Source organism: Rutidosis leptorrhynchoides, chromosome 1, assembly GCF_046630445.1.
Source record: "Rutidosis leptorrhynchoides isolate AG116_Rl617_1_P2 chromosome 1, CSIRO_AGI_Rlap_v1, whole genome shotgun sequence".
In the NCBI taxonomy this organism is placed as follows: domain Eukaryota; kingdom Viridiplantae; phylum Streptophyta; class Magnoliopsida; order Asterales; family Asteraceae; genus Rutidosis; species Rutidosis leptorrhynchoides.
The window spans coordinates 591,825,812-591,850,740 of record NC_092333.1 but is presented as its reverse complement, the minus strand read 5'-3'; the positions used below and the strand labels follow the sequence as shown (position 1 = coordinate 591,850,740).

General features: G+C 29.0%; 2 protein-coding genes across 2 annotated transcripts; one reads left to right on the top strand and one right to left on the bottom strand.

Moving 5' to 3' along the window:
* Window positions 1–658: 658 nt before the first annotated feature.
* Window positions 659–1,421, bottom strand: LOC139846903 (uncharacterized). Its single transcript, XM_071836464.1, has 2 exons — window positions 1,404–1,421; window positions 659–1,252 (listed from the first exon to the last, which is right to left on the bottom strand). Exons 1-2 carry the CDS (start codon window positions 1,419–1,421, stop codon window positions 659–661), a joined length of 612 nt encoding a protein of 203 aa, XP_071692565.1.
* Window positions 1,422–10,542: 9,121 nt separating this feature from the next.
* LOC139846899 (mavicyanin-like) lies at window positions 10,543–10,947 on the top strand. Its single transcript, XM_071836449.1, has one exon. The coding sequence runs from the start codon at window positions 10,543–10,545 to the stop codon at window positions 10,945–10,947; it is 405 nt and encodes a 134-aa protein (XP_071692550.1).
* Window positions 10,948–24,929: the final 13,982 nt, after the last annotated feature.

Genomic DNA, 24,929 nt, shown 5'->3' with positions numbered 1-24,929 from the left:
TTAAACCCCATTTAATGCACTCAAGCGTAGGTTCACCCTAACCCCGTGAAAATATGCTTGATCAATTATATTAGATGTTTCATACTTTTTTTTTGACTTTGTGTATAGTTGTCTAAGGTTAACAACATAACTTATATTAAAATTGGAGAAGGATAAAACTTTTGTGTATGAAATACATAAATGACATATAAATCAATAAATGCTTTATGAAAAAAAACACCAAACATAAATACTCAAAGCTTAATAATAAATTAAATTGCATGCAAACAAAACCAATATCTATAAATAAAATTTAAACAAATATGAATGAAGATATAAAATTATATGAAAATAAAAAAAATCTATACGCACTAAAAACATTCTAATAAAGTGATACCATAACATATACTCAAGGTTCATGAGATGGATGAAGTGACTTGGTAAAAGAGAAAATTAACTTTTTCAAGTGATGATGAAAAAGAAAAAAAAGTTTTGTGGCTCACATTGCTATCCTTCATTGCAATTCATTCTTGTACTCTTTTTTTACGGCGAAAAAGGAGAATATATTAATAAACACGATAACTTCATCAAATTAATGAAGGTTATCGGACAAAGTACAAAAGAAGAATACATCCAATCATACACACGTGAAAAAAACATGAAATAACGATAACAACAATCATTGACAAAGTAAGAAAGGGTTGTGTTCCCAAACATAAGCTTGAAGACCATGCACGAACTTGAGATTTGTCTCCCATAGAAAGGCCTTCAACTTGATGCTCCTAACAACATTAGAACGGCATGTAAATTTACAGTTGAAAAAAACATTGTTCCTTGCAGACCAAATGGCCCAAATTGTAGAGGGTCCGATCAATTTCCAAAACCGAGACGCCTTGAAACCCATACCGTAAAACCAATCGAAAGAGAAGTTGACAATATATCTCGGGATGATCCAACGGATACTCCACCACCGAAATTGATCCGTCCAAATGCTAGATGACCATTTACAATGGAGTAATAAATGCTCAATAGTTTCAATTTCAACCATACACCAAACACATAACTTGGATTGGGAAGGGGGTAGAATGCACCTTCTGGCTAAAACATCTTTGACGGGAAAGCTATTTTTGATTGCGAGCCAATGAAAAACCATGACCTTAGACGGAACATTATTACCCCATATTACTTTTGGCCATATAGGGGATACAATGTTATTTGATAGAATTAAAATCCTCACAGCAACTGCCACTGAATAACCATTTGGGCCTGCGGCCTAATTAACAAAATCCTTCACAGAATCATAAAGCTTGAAAGGAGATAGCAACTTGGACAGTTCATTCACTTTAAGAGAATTAAAAGAAGATAAAGGAGGAGTAAGATTAAAATTCCACCCCACATGTGGAACATTGGAACAACTAGGAAACCGAAACCTCTTTACACATTTTGACTATTTTTGCAAATGAAGAATAGAGAACGTTTACAAGCTATATTGGAGAGTTGTGACCATACTGTCAAGACCCGTCCTAATCCATCCGGACGATGTCCATATCGATTATAAATAATTCACAACAGTTGATTACATCGCGAGGTACTTGACCTCTACATGATACATTTTACAAACATTGCATTCGTTTTTGAAAAGACAATCTTTCATTACATCGAAAGTTGACGGCGTGCATACCATTTTATAATATATCTAACTATAATTGACTTAATAATAATCTTGATGAACTCAACGACTCGAATGCAACGTCTTTTGAAATATGTCATGAATAACTCCAAGTAATATCTTTAAAATGAGCAATTGCACAGCGGAAGACTTCTTTCATACCTGAGAATAAACATGCTTTAAAGTGTCAAACAAAAGGTTGGTGAGTTCATTAGTTTAACATAAATAATCATTTCATAATTTTAATAGACCACAAGATTTCCATATCCAGATCTCATAAATATACGTCCCATGCATAGAGAGAAAAATATCATTCATATGGATTGAACACCTGGTAACCGACATTCACAATATGCATATAAGAATATCCCCATCATTCCGGGATCCTCCTTCGGACATGATATAAATTTCGAAGTACTAAAGCATCTGGTACTTTGGATGGGGCTTGTTGGGCCCGATAGATCTATCTTTAGGATTCGCGTCAATTAGGGTATCTGTTCCCTAATTCTTAGATTACCAGACTAAAAAGGGGCATATTCGATTTCGATCATTCAACCATATAATATAGTTTCAATTACTTGTGTCTATTTCGTAAAACAGTTATAAAAATTGCGCATGTATTCTCAGCCCAAAAATATAAAGGGTAAAAAGGCAAATGAAACTCACGCATATAAATATTATAAAACAGTTAATAAAGCATTTGCATGTATTCTCAGCCCAAAAATGTAAAGAGTAAAAAGGGCAAATGAAACTCACCTAATGTATTTTGTAGTAAAAATACATATGACGACATTGAACAAGTATAGGGTTGGCCTCGGATTCACGAACCTATATCAATTGTATGTTTATTAATACATATAATCGTAATCGAATAAATTTATATGTTATTATTAGTAATGTAATTGTTATTTCTAGTAATTTATAAGTTTTATTATTTAATTATATATTTTCATTATATATATAGAATTATTAATATAGTTAAGTTATGTGTATTTAATATATTTTTATATAAATAGTCTTTAGTTTGTACTGATAACCTTATCAACGTTATTAAAACTTTAATAATAATGATATAGATAATACTGATAATAATAATAATAATACTGTAAAAAATGATAGTAATGATAGTTTTTATAGAATTTCAATAATTATATGATAACACTAATATTTAAAGTCAAATGTTAATTCCATACTAACAATAATAGTACTTAATAATAATAATGAATATTAATAATAATAATCATAATCATATTAATACATATTTTAATATTAGTAGTAATAATGGTAATGCTAATATTTAATAATAATAATAATAGATTGTAGTATCATAGTTATAACAATACTTAATTTAACAATACTAAGAATAATATTTATTTTTGTAATTATCATCATAATATTAATAAAATAATATTTACTACTTGTATTAGTAACAATAATAATACTAATAATAATAATGATGATATTACTAATAATAATAATAATAGTAATACTAGTTGTGTTCATAATAATAATAATTATTTATAATACTATAATTTACACAATAACATAACAAAAATGATTTATAATAACAATAATAATAATAATAATAATAATAATAATAATAATAATAATAATAATAATAATAATAATAATAATAATAATAATAATAATAATAATAATAATAATAATAATAATAATAATAAATACAACCTTTGAAGGCATGCTTAAAAAAATTACGCCACTGCCGGGACTCGAACCCACGACCTCTCGCTTCCCGACACTAACACTTAACCATTGATCCAGTTTCGTTTTTCTGAAATTAAACCTCACTGTTATTTATTTATCTCGACTGTATTTTCTTGCTCTATTTCTCTTCTTCCCCAACTCAGGACTCGATTTATCAGGGACTCGACTAAAATCATTACGGTTATTTCAGTTTGGTTTGAAAAATGCATAATTGATACCTAACGACTTATATTGGTGGTTGTAAAAAATATATATATATAATCAAAACAGATTGTCTGTTGCGCGTAAAAAAAATGAAAAACATGATGTTTGATTTTGAAATTGGGATGGTTTTACACCTCGATTACAAAATGAAATATATTGTAAATGAATCCTAGAACCTATCTGGAACATTAATCGATCCTAAAACACCAAATTGAATTCGAATTTGGTGATGAATATAATGTTTGACTTTTTGAAAATAAAGCTTTGACTCAAAAATTAAGACACGATATTAAGAATTGGAAATTGAAAGTTTGCAGAAAGATTACCTATCTAATTCCTAACAAAATCGCATTTAAGGATTTTTAAATTTAATTCGAATTCGATATTTGACGAAAAACAATGAAGAACAGGGACCGACGGGTTCAGGGAGTTTTTCTATAATAAAAATCAATCTGAAAATGGCTTGTAAAGGTTTTTAATTGATAGTATGTGATTGAAGCATCTCGATTACCTCTGGCTACGTTTGTTTTGTATCTCCAAATGAGGTCGACAGGAGTATACCATCGTACAGCATGATAAATAAAAAAATAAATTTAAGAACGTGACTGATAACTGCTTTTGGCTTTAGTTGCTGTAATGGAATCATTTAGCAGATAGATACAAAGGTTTGATACAGTTAGTCAAGGATGTAAATCGAATTTGGATTATGTGTTGGATTAATTCAGTAAAAAAAAATATAACAATAAAACTGATTTATATATAAAAGTCTGTATGTGTGCATATGTATTTATATATGTATAACTGTATCTCGTATATATCCATGTATCTGTAAATATATATGTGCATTAATAATAATATTACTACTAATAATAAGTATATAATAATAATAACAATAATAATAATAATAATAATAATAATAATAATAATAATAATAATAATAATAATAATAATAATAATAATAATAATAATAATAATAATAATAATAATAATAATAATAATAATAATACAATTAGTAATGATAATAATAATAACTATAAAATTTATAACAATAATATTATTATTAATAATAATATTGATTATCGTAATACTAATATTATTAGTGATTGATAATATTAGTAATAATAATATAATAACAATTTATATCTCAAACTTTATATTTATTTTACATATATATTGAAATTAATAATAATATTCTAATAATAGTAATACAAATAATAATTAAGATCTAACAAGTTACATGTATCAATTCTCATATTAAAACAATAATATTTATAATGCTGATGTTAATAATAAAATTTAATAACAATACTAATATTAATCATAAATAAAATTTTAATTTTTACTACTAGTTATAATAATGATGATATTAATAATATTTATAATACTATTAATAATATTAAATAATAATCATAAATCAAATGTACCAGATTTCATATAATATCATTAATGATACTACTATTAATATTAATATTTATATTAATATTTATATTGATAATGAAGATATAAATTTTAATACAACAACTATATTTTAAATTGTATTATATATTATTAATTATATAATATAATATGATAGCCTTTAACGAATATTTATTATTTATAAATTATATTCATATTATAATACACATATAATAATAATAATTAATCATAGAATTCATAGTTATATATATAGATTCATTTTAAATTTACACTCAATTACTTTGTATTCTATTTTACGTTTTTAATTCAAATGCTTAAATTATATTTAATAATTTCAATTTAATATACATATACTTACTTTTACATATACATAGTTATTTACAAACAACTGTTCGTGAATCGACGGGAATGGTCAAAAGGTAATTGATTACATGAATATAAATTTCCAAGTTTTCGAGACTCAACATTACAGACTTTGCTTATCGTGTCGGAAACATATAAAGATTAAAGTTTAAATTTGGTCTGAAATTTTTGGGTCATCACACATACAAATTTCTTACGGTTTTCTTGGTGAGGCGCACAAACGTTGACGATAAGGACAATGATATTAGAAGGATTCTATCTTAACATGGGAAGGCTAACTTCCTTGACCATGGTTTCTTGGATTGTTAAGAATTGAGATTGAAAACGAATAATGAGTGAGCCCGCCATACGACCTTTTACTCTTTGTTATAATAATCTAATAATACTTTACATTCAAAAATAAATGATGAAAGAAAATATCTATATAACTCTATCAAGCAACATCATTTTCATAATGCATGTAATGTGAAAATGAAAGATGAATAATTTATAGGCAATAACATATTAATTCAATTAGCTATTTAATATAAGGAGAATAAAAAGTGTAAATTTATCTATTTAATGCAAGAAATAAAAAAAATGAATGGATTAAAAGTATTAAAATTTAATTTAAGTTATTATGAAGTTTATGACAAAATTATTATATATTTATCATAAAGAAAATGAATGAACTTAAACTTAACTATTTAATATAAAGAAAATGAAAAGTTTCGGGAAAAAAAGTTCAAACGAACTACCTTATTTATCAGGTCAACAAGTTAAGTAGATTTACATTAACACATTTTTTTCAAAGTTTATGGCCTACACTGGTATTTTTCTGGGTATATAGCTTATATTGGAATAATATATATATATATATATATATATATATATATATATATATATATATATATATATATATATATATATATATATATATATATATATATATATATATATATATATATATATATATATATATATATATATATATATATATGTATATATATACTGATTAGCCTTAACCCTAATAATAATAATAATAATAATAATAATAATAATAATAATAATAATAATAATAATAATAATAATAATAATAATAATAATAATAATAATAATAATAATAATAAAGAGAATGATTCATATAAATATGATATAGCTCTATATATTAAATTATGGTAAAAATGGTCAAATTAAATTTTTACTTTAAACTTAATATTTAAAAGGTTGAACTTAGAATTATAATTATGATTTACCCATGTTAGTAAATAGGATTTACTCATTAATTATAGTAAAAATGATAGAAAAGTAATTCTAAGTTAGTATAAGAATGGTGAAAAGATAAAAGTTAATAAGTTAGTCATAATACATACATAAATTACATATTATTTTTTCGAGTTATAAGCTATTAATTATGATATATCCCATATAACAAATTACTCTATTAAAAAAATTAGATTAAAAATTAAATTAATAAGTATAAGATATAAAGTTGAGTCGTCAAGTAATCTATAATACTTTAAAAAGTTATTGTCCAAGAATTTATATACACATAAAGTTGAGTTATAAGCTATTAATTATGGTTTATCTCATATAACAAATTATTATATTAAAAGTTTGATTAAAATGTAAATTAAAAAGTATAACATATAAAGCAGAGTCATCATATTAAAAATAAGATAACACATAAATTTAAGTCATCAAGTCTTATTTAATACTTTAAAAAGTTTTTATCCAATAAATATGTTTTTATCCATTAAAAATACCTTAACCTCAAAACAATAATATATTTTTAAGCTGGGAAAGTAATTATAATTTACTTTATGTTAAATATACTAAAAATATCAAAAAAGTTATTAAACTCAGTGATTTTAAGCTATTAATTATGATTTATCCCATATAATAAATTATTATATTAAAATTTAGATTAAAAATTAAATTAAGAAGTATAACATATAAAGTAGAGTCATTATATTAAAAATAAAATAACATATAAAGTTAAGTCATCAAGTCTTCTATAATACTTTAAAAAAATATCCAATAAATAAAAGTTTTATCCATTACAAATACCTTAACGTTAACACAATAATATATTTTTAGGCTGAGATAGTAATTATAATCTAGTTTATGATAAATGTAGTAAAATATCAAAAAAGTTATTAAACCCATTGATTTATACTTTTTAATTTAATTTTAAACTAACTTTTAATATAATAATTTGTTATATGGGATAAATCATAATTAATAGCTTATAACTCAACTTTATATGTATAAATTATTGGAAATTTTTAAAGTATTATAGAAGACTTGGCGACTCAACTTTGTATCTTATACTTTTTAATTTAACTTTTAATCTAATTTTTTTAATATAATAATTTGTTATATGGGATATATCATAATTAATAGCTTATAACTCAAAAGTAATGTGTAATTTATGTATGTATATATTATGATTAACTAATTAACTTCTATCTTTACACCATTCTTATACTAACCTAGAATTACTTTTCTTTCATATTTACTATAATTAATAAATAAGTAAATCGTATTTACTAACATGGATAAATCATATTTATGATTCCAAGTTCAACCTTTTAAATATTAAGATTAAGTAAAAATTGACCAATTTTACCATATATAGAGCTAAATCATATTTATAATCCTAGGATTCAATATTTATATATATATATATATATATATATATATATATATATATATATATATATATATATATATATATATATATATATATATATATATATATAGTGAAAGGATCCTTAGAGTACTAGAGTATGTAGAGAACTCATAGAACTCATAGATTGAACTTCAATCTATGTGGAGATTGAGCTTCAATCTATGAAAAAAAAATACAATCTGCAAAAAAAAAAAAAAAAAAAAAAATCTGTAAAAAAAACAGTGAATCTGCACAGAAAAAAAGTGAATCTGCAAAAAAAAAAAAAAAATGCAAAAAAACGTCAATCTGCACAAAAAAAAGTCAAATCTGCACAGAAAAAAGTCGATCTGCAAAAAAAAAACTGCAAAAAAAAAAGCAGATTGACTCAATCTGCACGCAGATTGACTCAATCTGCATAAAAAAAACAAAAAAAAGTTGATCTGTAAAATAATAAAAAAAAAGCTGAAAAAAATCGTCAATCTGCACGCAGATTGACTGAATCTGCAAAAAAAAAATCTGAACAGAAAAAAAATCTGATCAGCAAAAAAAAATCTGAACAGAAAAAAAATCTGAACAAAAAAAGTGGATCCTCACCCTATATATATATATATATATATATATATATATATATATATATATATATATATATATATATATATATATATATATATATATATATTGTTAGATTGGATAGATTAGATTAGGTTAGATTAAAAGATTAAATTAGATTAGATAGATTATTATTTTCAAGTTTGTCATTGTATTGTATGAGCAATATTATTAATAGGATAGAAAATATGTGGCTGCTATAAATTTAAGTTGGTCGTGGAAATACTAAATTATTGGTTAAAAAAAAGTCAACAACACATTTTTCAAAATTTTAAACTTTTTATAATCATAACAATCAATGATATATTAGTTCTACATATTATGTGTATAACAACCTCAAATTCACTTTAATAATGTATTATTAATGATAACTCATAATGTTACAGCAAGAGGATCTATTTGTATATAGACACTCCGCATATTGCACGGTAGCACAATATATTTAAATAATAATAATAATAATAATAATAATAATAATAATAATAATAATAATAATAATAATAATAATAATAATAATAATAATAATAATAATTATAAAAGAGAAAGATTCATTTGATAGATGTAGCTATGGATGTAAATGAGTCGAACTACTCATGAGCTATTCGAGCTAGACTCGTTAAAAACTTGAATCGAACCGAGCTTAATTAAGCTCGAGTCCGAGCTTGAACTTATTTTGAAGCTCGTTTAATAAACGAACTCGAACCTTCATATCTCGAGCCCGAGCTTCATATCTCGAGCTCGAACAACTCACGAGGTTAAACGAGTTTTTCATTTATATACACTAAAATATTATTTTGTAATATTATATAAGTATATAATAATAAAAGTTACTAATACTATTATTATTATATAAGTATATAATAATAATAGTTAGTATTATAAAAATATAATACAGCAACAACAACAACAACAACAACAACAATAACAGAGCTCAATTTCACATATGTGAGGTATGAGGAAGTTAAAATCTAGACAATCTTTCCTCAATCTTTCATATTATATAAATATAATAATAGTTAAAATAACAATATTGGATAATAATTACATAAACAAAAAATATTAAAACAACAAACTCAATCCCATATGTGTAAAGTATGTGAAAGGTGAGATGTAAACAATCATTCATCTATTCTAAAATAAGAGAAGTTATTTCTGCACCCGGAGTGAAACACTCCAAAAGTAGAGAAAGTCATTTGTTTCTCTGTTCTACGGATAAAGAGATTACTTCTAAGAAGACTTTCGACCAATAAGTAGAAAATTTTTTTTAGAAAAATATAAAAATAAAAATTGAGACGCCATGAAAATGGTAGAATCAAATTTTCATGGATTTTAAATCCTGCCAGGAATTCAATTTAGGTTCTAAGAGACAGTTAAGTTGCCAATAAATCGATGTTTTTTGTAACTCAAATAATAAAATAAATTAAATAATATAAAGAATTAAATTAAATAGAATAAAATTAAATAATATAAAGAATAATTTTATGTAATTAATTAGTCGAGCTCAAATCAAACTTGAATTTGTAATATATCAAATGAATCGAGCTCAAACTTAAAATATTAGACTCGAATCGACACGAACTCAAACTCTTTAAAATTTAAATGAGTCAAACTCGAGCCTAGCTGAGTTCGAGCTCGGCCAGCTCAGCTCGGCTCGGCTATTTTATAGCAGTGGATCATGTGGCCTTCAAAAGAACATACAATAAATTCTAAAATTCTTCAAAAGAACATACAATAAATTCTAAAATTAATTCAAAGATTAATATGCGAGATTGCGAGATAACAAATGTTGTATAAAGGTAGCATATAAATTCAAAAATTAATGTTGAAATCATAAATGTTAACCTTCCTATTTAGTCTCTTCATAACACTATAAAATCACACACTACATATTGCAAGAACAACTAAAAAAACACAAAATATAACAATGACATCATTTAACTTCAATGTAGTTGTTTTTATTAGCTTGATGGTTGCAGCTATGGCATTCTATGTCTCACCACAACCAACCATCTACGTGGTGGGCGACGATGACGGTTGGAACATTCCAGGGTACCCGACATTCTACGATAAATGGGCATCAATACATGATTTATATGTTGGTGACTCTTTGCAATTTAACTTCAAAGATGACGAGCATGATGTGGCAGAAACTGATGAACAAACATACGATGAATGCAACACTGACGAAGCCGACCCTGATATCACAAAAGGTGGGGGCATAATCAATTTGACCACCGAAGGGGTACACCATTTTATCTCTACAATTAAAGATGATTGCCAATCACATTTAAAACTAGCAGTTTATGTAAATCCTTCCTCTTCTGCTTGATTTATAATTTGTTTTGTGTCGGGGAAGTTATTATAGATTGATCATGTCATGTATTTTCCAAATAAAATAAATAATTAATAGAAAGAGGCAATGATTTGAAGTTATCGAGGTCACTTTTACAACCTTGAGGTTAAAGATTCGAGTCCTGCTTATTATTAGGTGGGTGTGTGATATTTGTATTTCAAAAAATAAATAAATAAATAAATAATTGATATATTCTAATTAAATACAAGATTATTTGTCTTGAACAAAGATATCAATGGCATGGCTAAAAAACAAACTTTTGCTTAATTAACGAATATACGATATATGACGTATAATATAAAATATGGGGAATATTTATTGAAAATGAGATTGTAACGCTAGTGAGTGTACGTAACATTTTGACGTGTCACATAAAAAATTAGTGAGTAGTGACAAATGACAATTTAGACACGAATATAATATAATGATACGCGGGTTCTCCATTTAGCGTCTGTGAGTGTATCTTGATTCTTGCACGTTGTTTTTCTTTTTTCTTTTTTAACAAAAAAAATGACTAAATTAGAAACAACTTTTCACAAAGAAGTGAAAAATCGAGAAATACATCTATATGCAAGTAGGACTTATAGAGACCATGTCCTCTTGCTAAAACCAAGGATACAAGAAAGAAATCGATAAAGTCCATAACTAAAAAGCGGCAACAACAGTTTCATCTACACTAAACCACAACTAAACCGTACAATTTGGAATCAACGTTCAAAAAAAAAAAAAAAAAACAGAGACGTTACCACTAAACTGCGAGCACATGCAAAACACTAAAAACAAAAAACACAACAAACAACAAAGGTTCAACATTTTTCAATTTACAGTCAATAATCTCTCGCCAAATATCTTTACTGAAACGGCTTTCAATCTTAAAGAAGAGAACTTTTGATGATCCATCGCCAATCAAAGTGCCCGATGAGGGTGGGATCAAAGTGCCCGATGAGGGTGGGGTCAAACCACGATCCGTCAAATTTCGAAAGAAACCTTATTCGATGAAACGTTAACCACATTTGACGCGCCAAGCTTGCTATCATCTTGATTAACCAAAAACAAATTTTGAATTTCTTTGCCGTAATTCAAGTCTTCCCCGTAATCTTTTAGCTTATGAGAACCCGATGTGGAAGTCTCAATCTTTTTCTTTCTTGCAGGGGCGAGTTTATGCATTAGTCCATGGGGTCATGGGACACCGCGAGTTTAAAATTTTTACGTAGAAAATACTTTTAAATTTTATATGACACCACTAAATTTAACTACAGGACCCCATATATTTATCGAATCTATAGTTTTTCCTTTGAATTGTATAGGACACCACTAAATTTAACTATCAGAATCACATAATTTTTTGGATTTGTAGTTTTTTAAAAATAAACAATCACTAAAATAGTATTCAAATATATAATTAGTATTGGAAAAAAATTTGAGACATCATTGAGTTTTAATCCTAGAATCGCCACTGCTTTCTCGAGACCTTATTCTCGACGCCAAGTTAAGCTTTTGAAACATGTCTATTCATAATGTACCGAGACTTACAAAAACCTTCACATGAAGGCACTTCGCAATCACAATATTTTCTTCCGCTCTTTTTCAAACAAAACCACTAATGCTCTTTCTTCAATCTTTTCGTCATTTTAATTAACTAAACATCTTCCTCCTTTGCCTTCTTCTTCTTTTTCAATTTGTCCAATCTTTCAACAAAACTAACATTGGTGACAATGGGTTCCCCTTCTCCATCATTCTTAGCTCCAACATCTTGGCACGATAAGGGGCCAACCCTGGCCCAACACCAATATCCACAATATTCACATCTTCCCTGTTCTGCGACCTGACCAACATAACTATACTTATTTGATAAGAGTATAAACTCACATACACATTACGATCGATTAATTTATGTACATATAGAGTTGTCTTACCTTAGCACTTATTCAGTCTCATAGTTAAAAGTATATCATCGATATAGCGCGCTAAGTTGATTTCATTGTTACACATCACATCTCTATTTCTTTTCTCTCTTAATTCCAATTACTAATTTCTTTATAACAATATGAGTCGTAATCGCAATTGTAACGATGATGATGGGAATGAAATTAACGCATTTGCGAATAATTTTAATTATATTGGTGCAATTGACATAATTGATAATTTGGATCAATTAAGTGATGATGAAGTCGAGAATTCCATACCAATACCAAGAGCACCAAGAAGGTTCATTCCGAGTGCAAATCACAATCATGTTAACAGTGAGCGGTTTAAGTCCTTCAAAGCTCTCCGAAATAACAATGATTACCGGATCCAAAGTCAAACTGCGAATCCATTCGAGGTCAAACTTGGTCAAACACTTAGAGAGAGAAAGTTAATCTGTAGAGAGAGAAAGTTCTTCTGTAGAGAGAAAGTTCTGCTCTGACAATATGTATTCTGCCTTTTAATGAAGTCCAGGTGGCCTATTTATAGGTAAAAAAGGTCAAATGTTCTTCTACGTGTCATGTTCTGATTGGTGGATCAATCTCTTACTCTTCGTAAGTTTGACCAAGCACCCCGTATTTTTCGGCATATGAGTATCGTCTTTATTTGCTATCCGCCTCATCTATTCGCTGGTCGCCCGAACCTTTGTTTTGTTTATGATTTATGTGCTTTTGCTCACGTTTATGGTGATCGGTTGTGTGTTGTCACTATGTTTTTGTATGCTTATGCGAACAGCGTATGATTAGCACGCAAGTTTTTCACGGGGATTACTTCCGAAGATGATTTAAAACGAGTAAGCCACTGTTTATTCGCATCTGTTAAGGTATAATCAAATTCCCTCATGCAAACGTTCCGAATCATTTTACTTATTTTCGTCAAAATGTGATGTTATCGGTTTACTTAATTTTAATGTTTTTCAAAAAGAGATTATATATTGGGAGGTCACTCAAATATGTGATTTTATGTATGTAGGCTACCCATTTTTAAAAAACGGATTCGTAGGCCACTCGTATTTATAATTTGTTGCGTTTCTATCAAATTCGGTCAAAATTATTGAATATGACAAAAATACGCACGCTTTACGGTAGTGAAAGGACAAACATATCCCATTTAATTTAATTTACTAGTTAATGATCTGCGAATTCGCGGGGTTTTTGAAAGGTTAAATTACTATCTTAATTATATTTTAAGGTTTTTTTTGTATTTGTTTGTGATTATTATTTTGAAGCATTCTCAATAAACACTTATTTTCTTTTCTTAAAAGAGTTTCCTCACATACTTGTTGATCAGATGGCCAAACATAATTTGTTTGAATCTAGTAACATATTTTGTTTGAATCTAAATATTGTACTGACATTAATTTTTTTTTTTTTTTTGAAAAGCATGCAAAAATATATAGAAAATAAACAAAACAAAAGTACAACTTAAAGACCTGATGCGTTGCCAAACAAGGCTAGCAACACAAAAGCATCATCCTCACAACCAATACAAAGAACACAATATATATATATATATATATATATATATATATATATATATATATATATATATATATATATATATATATATATATATATATATATATATATATATATATATATATATATATAAGACCATGGTTTAGTTCACAGGAAGTCTTCATTTCGTAAAAACCTAAAAAAAATAAAAATTCAGAATGGGGGGAGAAGACTAGTTCTTTAGGGTCTGCTAGGGAAAGACCATTCGGGTTCCATTTTCGAGAACTACACGAAAACAGAAAATCTAACTCTAACAGAAATACATATTATCCTTTAAAGACTTGATTCTCCCCACACTTAGTTAGCTGTGGTATCGAAATTGTGATTAACTTCGTTGTCAACTTCCATCGGACTATCTATGTAGTGTTTAACTTTGTGACCATTAACCTTAAATTCAATCCCATTTAAATTTATTAATTCTAATGTTCCGTACGAAAAAACTCTTTTGACTATGAATGGTCCAGACCATCTTGATTTCAATTTTCCAGGAAATAGCTTGAATCGTGAATTGAAAAGAAGAACTCTGTCTCCTTCTTTAAATTCTTTTGAACTTCTGATTCTTTTATCATGCCATTTCTTCGTTCTTTCTTTATAGATTAACGAATTTTCGTATGCTTCATGTCTTAATTCTTCTAATTCGTTTAATTGACTTAACCGTAGACGTCCAGCTTCATGTAAATCAAGATTACATGTCTTCAAAGCCCAAAATGCTTTGTGTTCAATTTCTACTGGAAGATGACATGCTTTTCCATAAACGAGTCTGAAAGGTGTGGTTCCAATTGGAGTTTTGTAGGCTGTTCTAAAAGCCCAGAGTGCATCCTCCAACTTAATGGACCATTCCTTCGGATTTAATCTTACGGTTTTCTCTAGAATACGTTTTAAAGCTCGGTTGGTATTTTCAACTTGTCCACTTGTTTGTGGATGATATGCGGTGGAGATTTTATGAGTTACTCCATATCTTTTAAGAACTTTCTCAAGTTGATTATTACAGAAATGAGTTCCCCGATCACTTATTAAAGCTTTCGGTGTTCCAAACCTTGCAAAAAGACGTTTTAAAAAGTTGACTACAACTCGTGCATCGTTAGTTGGGAGAGCTTGTGCTTCCGCCCCTTTAGATACATAATCAATGGCTACGAGAATGTATAGATTATTATGAGATTTTGGAAATGGACCCATAAAGTCAATACCCCAAATGTCAAATACTTCACATACTTGAATGAAATTTTGTGGCATTTCATCACGTTGACTTATTTTTCCGGCCCTTTGACATGCATCACAGGATTTGCAAAAAAGGTGTGCGTCTTTGTAAATTGTAGGCCAATAGAATCCAGCATCATAAACTTTTCTTGCTGTTAGTTGAGGCCCATAATGCCCTCCTATTGGTCCTGTGTGACAATGGTTTAAGATTTTACTAGCTTCATCTCCGAATACACATCGGCGAATTATTCTATCTGGACAACTTTTAAACAGATGTGGATCTTTCCAGAAATAGTGTTTTATATCACTAAAGAATTTCTTTCGTTTTTGGTACGATAATCCTTTTTCAAGGAATCCACATACTAAGTAGTTTGCATAGTCTGCAAACCATGGAATTTCATTATAATCTATCTTCAATAGATATTCATCAGGAAAGTTGTCTTGTATGGCCGATTCATTTAGAACTTCTAATTCGGGATTTTCAAGACGAGAAAGATGATCAGCGACGAGATTTTCTGCTCCTCTTTTATCTCGGATTTCAATATCGAATTCTTGTAAGAGTAAGATCCAACGGATTAATCTTGGTTTGGTATCTTGTTTCAAAAATACGTATCTAAGAGCAGAATGGTCGGTATAGACCACCGTTTTAGCTAGAACGAGATATGATCGAAATTTGTCAAAAGCAAAGACAATAGCAAGGAGTTCTTTTTCAGTAGTTGTGTAATTTGTTTGTGCTCCTTGTAACGTCTTACTAGCATAATATATAGGTTGAAATCGTTTTTCAATCCTTTGTCCTAAACGGCTCCCATTGCAAAATTACTTGCATCGCACATAAGTTCAAACGGTAGATTTCAATTTGGAGTTATCATGATAGGCGCATTAGTGAGTTTCTCTTTAAGAATATTAAAAGATTTGATACATTCATCTGAAAAGATGAATGGAGCATCCTTTTCTAGGAGTTTATTCATAGGAGTGGCAATTTAAGAAAAATCTTTTATGAAACGTCGGTAAAAACCGGCATGCCCTAGAAAACTCCTAACTCCTCTAACATTGGTGGGATGTGGAAGTTTAGCAATTACATCTACTTTAGCTCTATCCACTTCAATTCCTTCCTTTGAAATTTTATGTCCAAGAACGATGCCTTCTTTAACCAAGAAATGGTATTTCTCCCAATTAAGTACTAGATTTGATTGTTCGCATCTAATAAGAATTCGTTCAAGATTAGCTAGACATGATTCAAATGTATCACCAAAGACTGAAAAGTCATCCATGAAAACCTCCATGCATTCTTCTATCATGTCGTGAAAAATCGCCATCATGCACCTTTGAAAGGTTGCAGGGGCGTTGCAAAGTCCAAATGGCATGCGTTTGTAAGCAAAAGTACCATAAGGGCACGTGAACGTGGTTTTCTCTTGATCCTCGGGTGCTATTGGAATTTGAAAATATCCGAAAAATCCATCAAGAAAACAATAGTAACTATTTTCGGCTAATCTTTCCAACATTTGATCAATGAAAGGTAAGGGAAAGTGATCTTTTCTGGTGGCGTCATTTAATTTTCTATAATCAATACACACACGCCATCCTGTTACAGTCCTAGTAGGAATAAGCTCATTTTTCTCATTTGTAATGACAGTCATGCCACCCTTCTTAGGCACGCATTGAACTGGGCTTACCCATGGACTATCAGAAATTGGATAAATTAAACCTGCATCAAGCAGTTTAATAATTTCTTTCTTAACAACATCTTGCATATTAGGATTTAGTCTTCGTTGGCGTTGCACATACGTTTTATAACCTTCTTCCATAAGGATTTTATGTGTGCAATACGAAGGACTTATTCCTTTAATATCATGAATCTTCCATGCAATGGCTGGTTTATGAGCTTTTAACACAGAAATGAGTTGTGATTTCTCATTTTCAGTAAGAAAAGACGATATTATTACAGGTAATTCAGATTCACCATGTAAATAAGCGTATTCCAAATGGTTTGGAAGTGGCTTTAACTCTAATGTCGGAGGTTCTTCTATCGATGATTTGTATCGATATCTGTCTTCTTCTTTTAGCATTTGAATTTCTTCTGTTGTTGGTTCATATCCATTAGCAATTAGTGTAGCTAACATTTCAGTTTCATCAATTGGTTCAGTTCCTTCTCCTAAAGAACATTCTCCTGTTCCTTGTAATTCTGGAAATTCTTCTAACAATTCTGCATGTGAATCTATAGTTTGAATATAATAACATGTATCATCTGTAGATTGCGGTTGTTGCATTGCTCTATCAACTGAAAAGGTAACACTCTCGTCCTCTATACTTAGGGTCAGTTTCTTACCGAACACGTCTATCATTGCTTTAGCCGTGTTTAAGAATGGTCTTCCTAATATGAGAGGAACTTGAGAATCTTCTTCCATATCCAGAACAACAAAATCTACTGGAAATACTTAAGTACCAACTTTAACTAGCATGTTCTCCATTATCCCTCTAGGATATTTTATTGATCGATCGGCTAGTTGTATGCTTATTCGTGTTAGTTTTAATTCTTCAAGGTCTAGTTTAGTGTATAGTGAATATGGCATTAAATTTATACTAGCACCTAAGTCTGCTAATGCTTCTATTGAACTAAGACTACCCAGAAAACATGGAATTGTGAAACTTCCTGGATCAGATAGTTTTTCTGGTATCTTATTCAACAGCACTGCTGAACAATTAGCATTCATAGTGACAGCCGAGAGTTCTTCCATTTTATTTTTATTCGTGATCAGATCTTTCAAGAATTTAGCATATCTAGGCATTCCTGAAATCACATCAATGAAAGAAAGATTTACATTTATCTGTTTAAACATATCCAAGAATTTGGATTGCTCGGCTTCAAGTCTCTCTTTTTTTATTTTACTCGGGTAAGGAAGTGGTGGTTAGTATGGTTTAACATAAGGTTTAGCCTTAACTGTGTTATCTTCATTAACCTTTTCAACTACCGGTTCTTTTTCCTTATCTTGCTCAGGTTGTGGTTCTTGTGGAGTAGGAATAGCTTCATCAGAAATTACAGGTATTTCAGGTAGTTTAAGTGTAATACCACTTTTTGTGGTAATGGCTTTAGCTGTTTCATTCCGGGGGTTAGCATTTGTATCACTAGGTAAACTTCCCGGTTTTCTTTCACCTATTAACCTTGCTAGGTTACTTACTTCTTATTCCAGATTTTGAATAGAAGCTTGTTGATTTCTAAATGCTTGAGCATTTTGTTCATTGGTTTGTTTTTGAGATGTGAAAAACTGTGTTTGAGTTTCAACTAGCTTCGTCATCATATCTTCTAAATTTGGCTTTTTATCATCTGTTTGTGGTGGTTTGTTTTGAAAATTAGGTCTTTGTTGATTGTAAGTATTATTGGATACTTGTTGATTACTAGGACCTTGTTGATTGTTGTATGGAACATTTCGGTTATAATTCTGGTTTTGATTGTAAATTGGTCTTGGCGGTTGATAATTATTCTGATAATTATTTCCAGGCCTTTGGTTTATGCATGAAATATTCTCTCTTTGTTCCATTGTTAGTTCAATACTGAGACAATCTTTTGTCAAATGTGGTCCTCCACACTGCTCACAACTAATTCGTATTGAGTGGATATCTTTAGTCATCTTTTCCATTCGTCTCTCGACAGCATCTATCTTTGCAGAAATGGAATCTAAGTCATGGCTAGAATCGGCTCTAGCTGCTTTAGATGATCTAATGATATCTTTTTCTTGGTGCCACTCATGTGAGTGGGAAGCAGTGTTATCAATAATTTTGTAAGCATCAGTTTCCGTTTTCTTCATAATAGAACCACCAGCTGCTATATCTATGTCTTTTCTTGTAGTGATGTCGCATCCTTGGTAGAATATTTGTACTATTTGACAGGTGTCTAAACCATGTTGCGGACATCCTCTTAATAACTTTCCAAATCTGGTCCATGTCTCATATAGAGTTTTATTTGGTTTCTGTGTGAACGTAACAATTTCTCCTTGAAGTCTTACGGCTTTAGATGCCGAAAAGAATTGTTTAAGAAATTTTTCTACTAAAACGTCCCATGTATCAATCGCCCCTTCAGGTAACGATTCCAACCAATCTTTGGCTTCTCCCTTTAAAGTCCAGGGAAATAACATGAGATATATCTGTTCATCCTCAACTTCTCGGATTTTAAATAGTGTGCAGATCCTATTAAAGGTACGAAGATGTTCATTTGGATCTTCCTTCGGCGCACCACTAAATTGGCATTGATTAGTCACCATATGTAGAATTTGTCCTTTGATTTCATAATCTGGCGCATTAATGTCTGGATGAGTAATTGCGTGACCTTGGCCAGTGCGTTTAGCTCGCATTCGGTCTTCCATACTTAGAGGTTCCAGATTTTCCATAATTGAATGTGTTGAATCTGAATCACTAGAGGATTCTGATTTAATGGTTCGTTCCTCAACAATCTCTGTTTGAATGATTGGTGGTTCCGGAGGAAAAATTAATGGTTCAGGATCTATGAATCGTCCCTGAATATTATCCGGATTCTCAATTGTGAGGTCGGGTTCAAAAAATGGATTATCGGAAATTTGAATTGGAGTACTTGGTCGACTGGATGACGATTCTAAAGAAAAATCAACGGCGGCAATATTTGCTAGATGTCTTGATCGAGTTACAGGTGGTGAACGTCTTGCTCGGTGCATTCACTGAATATCCTATTAGTTTTTAAAAGGAAAGAAAAATTATATAAGTTATCCAATTAATAGACTTTTCTGATTTTGCCCACGTTTCGAATAGCCAAAAGATGCAGCAGAGGGGCAGGATTCGTTTGGTCTCAATATAATTGAGTACTGTTTGGCTCCAATAACCCGGTCCACGTACAAATCCAACTATTACTACGAACCATAAAATTTTGATGTCTATCAATTTAACCACTTAAAATAAATTTTCGTAATTTTAAGAAATTTAGAGAAGAAGTAGAGAAAAAAATCTATGTCCTAAAAACTAGAATGACGAGAAATAAGAAAGAAAAAGAGCGCGTCGAAAAAGGTCAAAAAAGAAAAGGGTTGAAAAATAAAAGGCGTCGAAAAATAAGAAAGAAAAAGAGTGACTATGAAACTTTAAAATACTCGACTAACCCAACCTTATTACTATCACTAACTTAAAATTAAAATTACAAATTGAGATTACCAATTGGAGTGATAATTGATACATAGGTAAAAGGCGTCGAAAAATAAAAGTAAGAAAGTAGCGCGTTAAAACTTAAAAATGAACTAAAAACTAAAAACTAAAAGTTGCGTCTAAAAATATTAAAGCTTAGAAGTAAAACTATATCCCAAATGACAATAACTTAAAAAGGAACTAAAACTTAAAAAGGCGTCGCAAAATTCTAAAGCACCTAGATCTTAGTCTAAGGAAAAAGCACTTAAGGGATTTTACGGCAAAGCCTAAAAATCTAGAAATAAAAATAACTATGGCAAAAACTATATTTAAAACTAAATACGAGTGAAAAATACAAATATTACGAATAAACAAATAAAAATATACAAAATATAAAAATATACTAAAATTTCTAAAAAGTACAAAATATTATTTTTATATTATTTATTTAATAAAACTATTAATTTTATAATTTAATTAAACTAATTTAACTAAAAATATAAAATAAAAATAAAAACTAAATTATATAATAAAAATACCCTAATTAGGGTTTAATTTAAATAATAATAATAAAAACCCGTAATTAATGCAGATTAGGGCTTCCTGTGGCCTGTCAGAGAGAACTCCGCGAGTCGCGGTGATCCCAGTTCAAAACCTTCGCAAGTCGCGGAGGTTGCAAGTCCAAAAGAGGTGCAGGTCAAATTCGACAGGTCATTTTTATTTATTTATTTGTTTTTTATATTTTCTGTTTAAATATTTATATAAAATATTTATATAAGTTATATAAAAACTTATGTTTTAAAAACTAAAATAAAAATAGAAATACTTTATAATTTTATAAAAATCTTAAAAGTAGATTTATATATATATTTTTTTAGTTTTTTTTATGTTTTAAATAAACACAAAATATTTAAATAAAACTTATATTTTTATAAAATAAAAATAAAGAAACTTTATAAAACTTAAATATTTAACAAACTCTTAAAAATATTTATATTTTTGTTTTCTTTTTATGTTTTCGAATATTTAAAACGTATTTTTACAAAAGCGTATTTTTTTATAAAAGTAAACTAAAAATAAAATTTTTTTTTTATATTAGCGTTGCGCTTTTGGCGTTTAAGTTAGATTTTAAGTACCCCGGCAGCGGCGCCAAAAATACTTGATGTTATGCGAGGTGTATATAAAATAGCTTATATTTTTACAACTAAATACTATTAAATACGATACAATTTTACACAAGATATTTATTTATTTATAGAATGGATATACTTAAACTTTGCTACAACACTTATAGGCAGTGTACCTAATCGTACAGTAGTGTAGTTTTTAGTAAGTCCGGTTCGTTCCACAGGGAATCTTTTAAATAAAGCTTAACGCTATATTAGTTTTAATTAATAAAAATACAAATATATATATAAATAATATTATTATTATAAAAAGGGGGGTTTTTACCGTTTAATGACCGGTTTGTCGATTTTAAAACTTTAGTCGCAGTTAAAACCTAATGTAAAAAAAATATATATAACTTAATTTAAAGCGTAAAGTAAATAACGATAATGAAATTGTGATAAATAAAAGTGCGATAAAATAAACTTACGATAATTAAAAAGTACGATAATTAAAAGTGCAATTAAATACAAAAACAATAAATAAAAGTGCGATAATTAGAAGTGCAATTAAATATAAAATAAAGGAAATTAAATATGAAATAAAATAATTATGCTTATTTAAACTTCCGTAATCATGATGTTTGACGTGTTGATTTTAGTTTTATGCCCATGGGTTAATTGTCCTTTGTCCTGGATTATTCAATATGTCTGTCTGTTTTTTGTCCATAATAGTCAATAAGTCATAAATATAAAATGCCAGTATCCTCGTCAAATTATCCTTATACCCGAAGTCAAATATTTCAACTAATTGGGGACTTAAACTGTAACAAGGTTTTAATACTTTGTTAATAATTACACCAGGATATCGACTGTGTGTAACCCAAGGTTTTAATACTTTGCTATCAATTATGCCAAGTGTCCTTGTACATAATTTCACCCCTGTTTTAATAATTCTAGTGACTATTAATCCATTCCCGTGTCCGGTTAAATGAACGATTATTCGTACATATAAATACCCCGCCCATCGTGTCCGATCGAGTGTATATGGTTATTTATAGGGAAGTCCAATTGTAAATCTTTATATTAAAATTAACAAACTATCATTTAGTTAAACAAATATAAAGCCCATTAATAGCCCATAGTCTAATTTCCACAAGTGTCGTTCTTTTGTCCAAACCCCAATTATGGTACAAAGCCCAATTACCCAATTTTAATAATTAGCCCAACATCATGATTACTTCGTTTTAAATAAGCATAATAACGGCTTAGCTACAAGACATTAAATTAAAAAGGTTGAACATAACTTACAATGATTAAAAATAGCGTAGCGTTACACGGACAGAATTTCGACTTACACCCTTACAACATTCGCTAACATACCCTTATTATTAGGATTTAAAATTAAAATTAAAATTAAAATATAAATATAAATATTTACGTATACATATATAGAGAGAGATTGATTTTATGGATATTTTTACGATCAGAATGCGCGAGCTTTATAGGCAGTTTCATAATTTGGGGCTCCGCGACTCGCGGCCTTTTTCCTCTTCGAACTCCGCAAGTCGCGGAGTTCGTAAAACCAGCTCACACCATTTTGTCTTTTAATTTGCCGATGGTTTATAATATATTATATAATATATAAATAATTATAAGAATTATTTAAATATTATATTATATTTATGTGCATAGTTGACTTGTAATTTTTAGTCCGTTGCGTCGAGCGTTGAGAGTTGACTCTGGTCCCGGTTCCGGATTTTCGAACGTCCTTGCGTACAATTTAATATCTTGTACTATTGGTATATACACTCCAATAATCAGCTCTTAGCAGCCCAATATCTTGTACATGTAGTGTTTTAATATGTATTCATACACTTTTGAAAGACTTCAAGACACTTATCAAAATACTTCTACTTAACAAAAATGCTTACAATTATATCCTCGTTCAGTTTCATCAACAATTCTACTCGTATGCACCCGTATTCGTACTCGTACAATACACAGCTTTTAGATGTATGTACTATTGGTATATACACTCCAATAATCAGCTCTTAGCAGCCTATGTGAGTCACCTAACACATGTAGGAACCATCATTTGGCAACTAGCATGAAATATCTCATAAAATTACAAAAATATTAGTAATCATTCATGACTTATTTACACGAAAACAAAATTACATATTCTTTATATCTAATCCATATACCAACGACCAAAAACACCTACAAACACTTTCATTCTTCAATTTTCTTCATCTAATTGATCTCTCTCAAGTTCCATCTTCAAGTTCTAAGTGTTCTTCATAAATTCTACAAGTTCTAGTTTCATAAAATCAAGAATACTTCCAAGTTTACTAGCTCACTTCCAATCTTGTAAAGTGATCATCCAACCTCAAGAAATCCTTGTTATTTACAGTAAGATATCATTCCAAATCAAGGTAATACTCATATACAAACTTTGATTCAATTCCTATAACTATAACTATCTTAATTCGAGTGATAATCTTACTTGAACTTGTTTTCGTGTCATGATTCTACTTCAAGAACTTTCAAGCCATCCAAGATCCTTTGAAGCTAGATCATTTCTTGTCACTTCCAGTAGGTTTACCTACTAAACTTGAGGTAGTAATGATGTCCATAACATCATTCGATTCATACATATAAAACTATCTTATTCGAAGATTTGAACATGTAATCACTAGAACATAGTTTAGTTAATTCTAAACTTGTTCGCAAACAAAAGTTAATCCTTCTAACTTGACTTTTAAAATCAACTAAACACATGTTCTATATCTATATGATATGCTAACTTAATGATTTAAAATCGGAAAACACGAAAAACACCGTAAAACCGGATATACGCCGTCGTAGTAACACCGCGGGCTGTTTTGGGTTAGTTAATTAAAAACTATGATAAACTTTGATTTAAAAGTTGTTCTTCTGGGAAAATGATTTTTCTTATGAACATGAAACTATATCCAAAAATCATAGTTAAACTCAAAGTGGAAGTATGTTTTCCAAAATGGTCATCTAG

What these genes read in the sequence shown, in the direction of transcription:
- LOC139846899 (XM_071836449.1), top strand. Translation starts at nt 10,543, where the DNA reads ATGACATCATTTAACTTCAATGTAGTTGTTTTTATTAGCTTGATGGTT.